The sequence below is a fragment of the Thermobia domestica genome, chromosome 1 (genome assembly GCF_964235325.1).
Source record: "Thermobia domestica chromosome 1, izTheDome1.hap1.1, whole genome shotgun sequence".
Lineage (NCBI taxonomy): Eukaryota > Metazoa > Arthropoda > Insecta > Zygentoma > Lepismatidae > Thermobia > Thermobia domestica.
Window position 1 is genome coordinate 311,117,662 of NC_137454.1, and position 10,271 is coordinate 311,127,932.

Genomic DNA, 10,271 nt, shown 5'->3' on the forward strand with positions numbered 1-10,271 from the left:
AAGAACTGGAAACACTGTTTTTACGAAATTTTAGATTTCATTTGTTATTCAAGATGGAAAGTGTTGAAGAGAGACGGTGCATAAGGCACGAGGCACGAACATTTCTTCCATAATTTTGAAGTTAAGTTTGTTATTTAAGTGCAGTGAACACAGTGAAGTTATTATATGTACTTTGTGGTTTATTTTAAGTGTTAGTTAAAAACCAGCAATTAGTAAGGTATAATAAAAACTAAAAATAAGTATTGGAAGTTTCCATTGTTGGAAGACAGTCCATTACCAGTTAAGTAAATGGCGCACATTTAAGAACATAAGCATAAACAGTTTTTTTTGGTCCTCCAGTGCCGAATGGAGGAAGTGTTGTGCCAAGAAAAGGAATAAGTGAATCATTCAAACATTCATATTAACTATGTGTGTGTAAAGACAGTGAGTGTTAAGAAACAGAAGCAAAATTGACCTATTGGACTTATCACGTACGCGCCTACGCATTCAGCTGTGCATTGCAATCTGAAGAAAAACAAAGGCGCAATGTAGCAGTCACGTAGCTAAGTATATATTTTTGTTTCTTTTTTCTTGTGTAAAGGTCTGTTGTTATAAGGACTTCAGGTTGAAATATCACAAGCAATGGATTCAAATACAAATTCTCTTATAAAGGCAAGAGGCCTAGCTAAAGCTTCCCTTACAAGAATGAAAACATTTGTTGAACAATTTGGAGCAGACGGTGATGTAATGCAGATTAAAGTTAGGTGTGCACGTTTACCTAATATATTCAAAGAATATGATGAAGTGCAAAAACAGCTTGAATTAAAGGACGAAAACAATGAATATACACAAGATAGAGAGTTGTTTGAAGCTACTTACTACGATACTCTTGCAAAAATGACGTCAATTGTTGAAACAGCTGAGAAGGCTAGTAGTAGCAATACAAGTTCGTCAGGTGATTCAACCGCAAATACAGGGTGTCTAAAATTACCAGTCATAAAGCTACCAACATTTAAAGGTCAAGTTATAGATTTCAGACATTTTCATGATACTTTCAGTAGTTTGGTTGTAAACAATCAGAGCTTAGATGATATTCAAAGATTTCATTATTTGTTGTCCTCATTATCAGGTGAAGCAAGCAAATTAGTTGAGAATATACCAGTGACAGGTGAAAATTTCAAACTTGCTTGGGAAATGATATGCAAAAGGTATAATAATCCAAAGCTAATAGCAACTGCTCACGTAAAGGCATTGTTTTCATTACCGACTGTCTGTAAAGATTCAGTGGCGGACTTAAGGACATTATTAAATCAAACTATAAGTAACGTAAATGCACTTAAGGCGTTACAGTTAGATACTCCTTTGGAGGATATATTGTTATCGCACCTAGTTTTGGAAAAGCTAGATGAACAAACACGTAAAGACTTTGAAAATCAAACAAATAGGGAACAGTTTGCTAGTTTAGAAGAACTTCATGTCTTTTTAGAAAATAAATGCCAGGCCTTAGAATTGGTAAAGTCTACGCAATCAAAGTCGCATGTCAGTAAATCTAATGTTGTTAAAGATGTAAAAAATGCTAGACAATCTTATGTGAGTACTAATGTTTTGTGTTCGTTTTGTCAACAAAGTCATGCGTTGCACAAGTGTAATGATTTTCAGAAATTAAGTGTATCCAAAAGATTAAGTTTTGCGAAACAAAACAAACTTTGTTTTAATTGTTTGAAAGTTGTCAACCATGTAGCGAAAGATTGTTCGCTAAGTGCATGCAAAATATGTAATCTCAAGCATCACACGTTGTTGCATAGTGATTTTAAGAGATCACAGCCTAATCATGCTGCAAGTGTTGAAAATGATTCTGTTACGGAACCTGTAGGGGAAAAGTCAGTGTCTCAAGGACAGGAAGTTGTTAATACTAGTACTTATTGCTCTGTGAAGCCTAAAAGTAATGTGTGTGTTTTACTTTCAACTGCAGTTGTTCAAGTTAAAGATTGCAATGGTAAATTACATATGGTTAGGGCTTTGCTTGATAGTTGTTCCCAATCTCATTTTGCAACAGAATCTCTCATTCAAAGGTTAAAATTAAAGAAATTTCCTATCAATGTTCCTGTACAAGGTATTAATAATGTAAGTTGCAACGTTAAATACGGAAGTAAGTTACAAGTATTCTCTGCTGTAAGTGATTTTAGTGTAGATGTTGAGTGTTTTGTATTGCCCAAAATAGCGGGAAATTTACCTGATGCTGATATTGACATTAAAGAATGGAACTTTCCACCGAATTTACAGTTAGCGGATCCTAATTTCAACAAGTCTGGTAAGATTGATTTGTTGTTAGGTGCTGGAATTTTCTTTAGTCTACTCAAAGCAGGACAACAGGTGCGTCCAGGAGCATTTCCAGTTCTCCAAAATACAGAGTTAGGATGGATAGTTTCAGGACAATATCAGATGCCAAAGCACAACAACTTCACGCCAGAACATCGAACATTCTTTTTGCACAACAACGATGATTTAAGCCATCAGCTGCAGAAATTTTGGAAAATAGAAGATATTCAAGAAACTCCTCTATCCAAAGAAGAGAGGGAGTGCGAAGAACATTTTATCGCAAACACTAGAAGACATTCAACAGGACGCTTTATAGTGAGATTGCCATTCAAACAAGAAGTGACCCAGTTAGGTGATTCTTATAAGACAGCTGTTCAGCGTTTACAACAACTAGAAAAAAGGTTAAATATATGCCCCAAGTTACGCACAGATTATGTCGCATTCCTTGAAGAGTATGAAACTTTGGAACATATGAAGGAAGCGGAAGGCAGCTCTAATATTACTCAAGGATATTACTTGCCTCATCATCCAGTTATTAAGGAAGCTAGTACTACTACGAAGACTAGAGTAGTATTTGATGCATCCGCATGCTCAACTAGTGGCATTTCACTGAACGATGTTCTCAAAGTTGGTCCAACTGTGCAAGACGATTTGCAGTCAATTATATTAAGATTTCGCACCTACCCTATAGCTTTTACTGCAGATATAGAGAAGATGTATCGACAGATTTTGATTGATGAGCGTGACTGTAAATTCCAGAAGATCTTGTGGAGAAGATCAGAAGAAGAACCCATTAAGGTATATGAATTAAAGACTGTCACATACGGAACAGCCTCAGCGCCTTTCCTTGCTACTCGCTGTCTCCAGCAATTAAGTGCAGAAGAAGCTTGTGAATATTCGAAGGTAGCACAAGTTCTCAAGAATGACTTCTATATTGACGATTGCATTTCAGGGGCTGAAAGTGTGGAGGAAGCTTTAAAGATAAAGGACGAATTAATACAAATGCTGCAAAAGGGTGGCTTTTTGCTAAGAAAGTGGTGTTCCAACAGTACTGAGTTATTGGAATCCATCTCTGAAGAATTGAGAGAAACACAACTTCCATTACGCTTAGACGATAAGGGTCAAGTCAAAACATTAGAATTACTTTGGCATCCAGCAAATGATCAACTTCAAGTGATGAATGGATTCACTCTAAATCAAAGGTCGAATAATAATTTAACAAAACGCAAGATGTTGGGTATTATTGCTTCAATCTTTGATCCGTTGGGAATTGTTAGTCCAATAACAATTGTATGTAAGATAATTCTTCAAGATCTGTGGCAAGCAGGATTGGAGTGGGATGAAACACTTCCTAATGAACTACAGCAAAGATGCAAGACAGTACTTGAATTCATTCCTTCATTATCAGATATCAGTGTAGACAGAATGGTTCTTCAGTCGGGTACCTTGATAGACATTCAAGTTCACGCTTTCTCAGACGCTTCAGAAAAGGCTTATGGGACATGTGTGTATTTAAGATCCGTCAGCAAGGATGGTCAAGTTACTTCGAAGCTATTATGTGCTAAGTCCAAAGTGGCACCCATAAAGAAGATTTCCCTGCCTCGCTTAGAGTTATGTGCAGCAGTGTTGTCATCAAAACTTGTCAAGAAGGTAACTAAGGCATTAAAACAACGAATATCCCAGGTATATATGTGGACAGATTCTATGGTGGTCTTAGCATGGTTAAAAGCAAGTCCAAATAGATGGAAAACATTTGTTGGCAATCGAGTTGCTGAGGTACAAGAAGTGGGAGGAGAATGGAGACACGTCGCTTCAAGTGAAAATCCTGCAGATATTATATCAAGGGGAACAAGTCCTGACAAGTTAATACATAATAACTTGTGGTGGAACGGTCCTAAATGGTTACAGTGTTCTTCACTTGATTGGCCTAAGACGGAGCCTGCCTCACTCAGAGAGATTCCTGAACAGAAGAAATTAAAATCAAGTTACTTAGTGACAACTCAAGACAATAGTATGATCGAAAGATTCTCTACTTTGAACAAACTTCAGAGAGTCTTGGCTTATTGCATGCGGTTTTCCAAGAATGCTAAAGTAGAAGCATCGAGAAGAAATGTAGACGCTCTTACTTTGGAAGAAATTGAAGAAGTTTTAATCAGACTAATACGAGAAGTTCAAAGTTCAGTTTATGCTAAGGAAATGGCTGATCTTAAAGAAAGTGGAAGAGTTAGCAATAAGAGCAAACTCTTGTCTCTCAATCCTTTCATATGTGATCAACAATTACTAAGAGTTGGTGGAAGATTAAAGATGTCTGAACTTGAATTTGATGCTAAACATCAAATTATTCTACCACCAGATCATCACCTGACAAGACTAATTATAGAACATGAACACAGGCGATTGCTACATTCTGGATGTCAGTTAATGCTAGCATCACTAAGGCAAAGGTATTGGATACCTAATGGTAAAAATGCTATCAAGAAAGTTATTAGAAGGTGTATTACATGTCAAAGATTAAAGGCGTCTGGACCAGAACAATTAATGGGACAACTACCAAAACATAGAGTAGAACTAACAAGACCTTTCACAAATTCTGGAATTGACTTTGCCGGTCCTATTTACATCAAAACTGGTACCAGAAAGTCAAAAACAAAGGTGAAGTGCTATATTGCAGTGTTTGTGTGCTTAGCAACAAAGGCTATCCATCTCGAAGTTGTGAGTGATCTTACTAGTCAGGCATTTTTAGCTGCTTTGAGAAGATTCATATCTCGTCGAGGTAAATGCAAGCATATCTATAGTGACAATGGAACTACGTTCATTAGTGCCAACAAGGAACTTCAAGAAGTCGCAAAGTTGTTGCATACAGCTGACCATCAAGAAAGGATTAAGAATTTTGCAACTACTGAAGGAATCCAATGGCATTTTATTCCGCCATATTCGCCCAACTTTGGTGGTCTTTGGGAGGCTGCAGTTAAGTCCTTTAAATACCACTTAAGAAGAGTCATGGGAATGTCATATCTCACGTTTGAAGAATTAACAACTTTAACCACACAAATAGAAGCTTGCTTAAATTCGAGACCTCTTGTAGCATTATCCAATGATCCTAATGATCCAGTAGCATTAACTCCTGGTCATTTTCTTATTGGCCAACCATTGACAGCATTACCACAACGAGACTTACATCAGGAGAGGATTAGTTTAATTCAAAGATGGCAAAGGATCCAACAACAATTTCAACAGTTTTGGAGAAGATGGTATATGGAATATTTGTCACAACTACAAGGAAGAAATAAGTGGAAGAGAAGCTGTGCCAACATACAGCCAGGTCAATTGGTGGTTCTCAAAGAAGATAAGCTACCTCCTCTATCGTGGAAATTGGGAGTCATCACTGAAGTGCATTCTGGACCTGACGGTTTGGTTCGAGTGGCTACTGTTAAAACTTCCAATGGTTTATATAAACGCTCAATTAGAGGACTTTGTGTTTTACCAAATAATGATGAATCGTAATGTCATCCATGTTAAAGTATATTTATTTCCTGTTTTAGTCTATTTTATTTGTCGTTATGTAAAGTTTGTTTTCTTTTCTTTTTTTTTAAAAAAAGGTCACTAGCCCTTTTTTGGCGGGCGGCATGTTAAGTCTTATATTATGTAGTAATATTTTCTAAGAACTGGAAACACTGTTTTTACGAAATTTTAGATTTCATTTGTTATTCAAGATGGAAAGTGTTGAAGAGAGACGGTGCATAAGGCACGAGGCACGAACATTTCTTCCATAATTTTGAAGTTAAGTTTGTTATTTAAGTGCAGTGAACACAGTGAAGTTATTATATGTACTTTGTGGTTTATTTTAAGTGTTAGTTAAAAACCAGCAATTAGTAAGGTATAATAAAAACTAAAAATAAGTATTGGAAGTTTCCATTGTTGGAAGACAGTCCATTACCAGTTAAGTAAATGGCGCACATTTAAGAACATAAGCATAAACACCCGGAAATAAATTCCTTACACCCTCCAACTAGGAGGGTGCAATATTAAAAAGACTCATTCTCGTTCTGCTAAAGGCCCTCCAGGACTTTGAAGAAAATATTTTAAATGATCTTATGTAGGCAGAACGGGAATTCCTGTTCTGTTTAATCTTTGGAGACAGATAATTCTAAATTTTTAGGGATATGCAGTACCGAAAAGCTTCACTCCTAGCGTGTTTGTATGCAGATCGAAACTCATGTATAAAGTGGCTGTAGTGACGAGGCTGGGAACTAAATCCAAGCGGTCATAATGCAAGGAAAATTCTGACAAACAAAATCCAAGACACAAAATCACAGGAGTATATGTTGGATGTACCAGTGCATGCCTTATATGATTACTTTTTCACTTCAATTGTCATATATTCTAAAACGTTATCTGTATTTTTTCCTCTGAAATAACTTTTTCTTTCTTTTAAAATGCTGACAACTGAATAAAATGTAAAAATGTTACAATAAAAGGACAGATTACCTTTAATTACTTTCACACTTGCCCATATGAAAAGTTTTGGGTATTCCTATTTATTATAACTTTAATACATTTGAAACACGTTTAGCATATTACAGTAATACTATTCATTTTAATTACGAAAAATAACTGTGATGCTATTTAATTTTTAAAAAATCGTTCTTGTGTGGTAGCATATAGCAGTCTTTTATTTTTAATAATGTATACATATTTATTTTAAACCTTTTAGGATTTTTGGTAACTTTTGTTACCATGGCGTAAAATGAAATCTAAATTTTACGTCCCAGGCTTAAGTTGCCTATGCTAAAGGAGACGGTGATGATGAGAAATGAATGAATGAAATGATGGAATGAAGAAAGTGGGAGGAAATGGCACAACCACGAGGAAACCCACGCACACGGTGTTTGTCCACCAGCAAGTTCACTTGGTGGGGCTGAGATCGAGCCCGGGACCCCATGGCGTAGTATCGTCTTTGATCGCTTATTTAGGTTTTATAACAGGTATTTAAGCCATGATTTTATTTATTGGTCAAGTCAAGGATGGACGAAAGAACACCTCAGATGCGTTTCGGAACGGATGGTCAACTTTGCAGCGCCAAGTAAGGGCGGAGGAGCGTGACTTTATTTTTCCTTAAGTCAAATTTCAAAAATTTTTCACGCCTTTAGTTTTCAAGATATCACATTGAAATTTTGCATACGGATTGTATGTACGTCTGGGTATTTCTCTCTTTTTTTAAAGAACCCTACGCGAAACCAGGCCGGGCCCGAGGGACGCAGTTGTTCCGAGGAGGTAGGTATTTTCTAGGGGGTAGAAGAGAATGTTGTTGGGGGTCTAGCGACCAAGGAACCACAGACAGGGTAAAGTTTGAAAAAGAGAGATCCAGTCAGAGGCAAGCAGATGGAGAAGAAGTGGTACATACATATGAAAGATTATTGTCCCTTAATACATGTGCATATAGTCTCGTACAACAAGGTTACGTACCCTACGGTCAGGCCCGTACCCACGGGGTGACGAGCCCCACCTAAATTTTCCCTGGCCGCCGTAAAATTTTCATATACCCCTAACTTCTATAACCCCCCTACATTTTTAGGCTGGCTACGGGCCTGCCTACGGTTGCCTCTGTTGGCAGAACAAGTGGGAAGTGAACGACACAAGTCACTTTATGTAGTTACTGTATTTATAAGAATATCTTTACTTAAATAACTTAATAGCGTGAGTAATCCAATTTTATGTATGGCCGAACGGCAAAGCAGATTTTCGGTTTATATTAGACCCCAATCCCAATTGAGATGTTATCATATCACATTGATTATAATAGTATAGTAAGAAGGAGTGGGGAGGAATCCGAATTTTTGTAAAAAGTTGAGTATTTCACCAACTCAGAAAGCTGAAATTCGACATTGTTAAAAAAAAATAAGCAGACAGTCTAGCAATTTTAGCGTTTTGATACTTCCTTTCAAATTCTACATGGTTCTAACATTCGATTTTCTTACACGCTCACCCCTGGATACAAAAGGAATCCAATTCTATCAATCAGTATATTTTATTGCATCAATTTTTTAAAAAATTTTAGGTTTGCTGATTTATTTGTTTTCTTTCAAAATACGAAGTAAACATATTCTGTAAAAGACATGATTTCATTGTCGATCAAGACAATTAACAAAATAGACTCGCTTAATCCTTCTCTTCTGCGCGTCGCAGTACCTTACGAGATAATTACAGCGAGTTTCTTCTTTTTCCTTTTTCCTAGCAAATTGATACGTATAAATGAACGTTGAGAGAGAGGAGACCATTAAACCTGTTACTATCACTAATAGTTGAGTTACAGAATATATTGCTTTGTGAATACACCTTCTTTTATTTTGAACATTCCCCTAACTAAATGTTTCTGGCGTACACATTGATTCCCTTTTCAGAGGGAGGGCGCGCTTTTAGTATATGACGAGTTGGTAGTGGGTTGATATGTAAAATTAATAGATAACAATTGATATTAGTGTCGAATTAATAGTTTGGGTGTCACTTAGATGTATAGTAACTCTCCCGAAGCTGTTCAAGTCTAAGCTTTGCCCGCATTTACATGACGGGGATGAAAATTAAAATGTTCAAACTCACTAAGATTAGTGTTGAACTCATAGTTTTCGGGGTCGCTAGATGAATAGTGACAATCTTCAATCTGTTCAAATAGTGTCGCTTAGGAGACGAAAAATAAGGTTTTCTTGTCCCGTCTCGATTATGGAAGACATATTTCTCGTCTCGATTATCGAAGGATTAGTTCTCGCCTTTCAAAAATTACTCGGATTGTTTTGTAAATTTATTTATGCCCTGATTTTTTAAAATTTCATCCCAATTTATGAGATTTCCTTCTCATCACGAGAGGTTTACGAAAGGTGTAGAAAACAAAAATTTAAGCAAAGTTAATTTGTGTAGTAGTAGTGTGGCCAGAGAGGATCCAGGGCTATGCACCACCGAAAGTTTTTTTTTTCTTTAATTCCTGGATTAATATTTTTGTCAAAGTTATATCTAGCCAATTTTAAAACTGTCAGAGAGGATCCAGGGCTATGCACCACCGAAAGTTTTTTTCTTTAATTCCTGGATTAATATTTTTGTCAAAGTTATATCTAGCCAATTTTAAAACTGTCAAAGTTAACAGCCTATGCTATTTATATTTTCAGTGCAATGTATTTTTTATGTATTTTGTTGTTATTTATGATGTAAAACCTGTTTAAATGCGCTTTCCCTTTCTCTATTGAAAGCCTTAAAGCAAAACAAGTAAATTTGCTTGAAGAAGTAAATGAAGGGATGGGGAAATATAAAGGCTAAAATTTGTTTAAAAAAAAAACTGAAACGACTTTACGGAGTTAGTTCCCGGACCACCCACTATAATTTGTGGTATTCCATACTATTGATGCCTAAAGAAATAACGTTTTTTTCGGTTTTCAAAATAACCGACAGATTTTTGAAAAACCAGGAAGATTTTCACAAAACAGTTCCGATTTACAGAGAAAAGTTTTTGGAATTTAAAAAACTCTTGCTTTTGTAACCGAAGGCGATTCTTAATAGAAAACCGAAACGTTTTTTAGTAGAAAAACGAGCCGCTTTAAAACCAAAAGCCGTTTTGGTGAATTCAATTAGTGACAGAATTTAAAATGTTTTTGAAGAATGTGGTAAAAACAAATCAAACTTTAGAGTTGACTTGTGAGGCAGTTTATAATGGTTCGTGTGTCCAATGTAGCTGGTATGTTCAGCTAGCATATTAATATAAGTACTTGCAACGCTAATTGTACCCGAAGACAAAAGGAGAAGCATGACATAGGTAAAAGTGTCAGATTTACCCTCACTCAAATATCAGTGTATCGAAAAACTTTCTAAAATCTGGCTACTTTTGCTGTAGATAGACAAAGAAAGTAAGACTGACGTTAAAATATCAATAGAGATATGCCAACTCATTTTTTATCAGTTAAACTTCTTGAGATAAGGTAAGTTTGGGA

The 10,271-nt window shown here is 36.1% G+C and overlaps 1 protein-coding gene across 1 annotated transcript; it reads left to right on the plus strand.

Moving 5' to 3' along the window:
• The first annotated feature begins 621 nt into the window (after positions 1-621).
• LOC145680651 (uncharacterized) lies at positions 622-5,802 on the plus strand. The gene is made up of 2 exons (XM_081751365.1): positions 622-934; positions 1,109-5,802. The coding sequence occupies exons 1-2, from the start codon at positions 622-624 to the stop codon at positions 5,800-5,802; spliced, it is 5,007 nt and encodes a 1,668-aa protein (XP_081607491.1).
• The last annotated feature ends 4,469 nt before the right edge of the window (positions 5,803-10,271 follow it).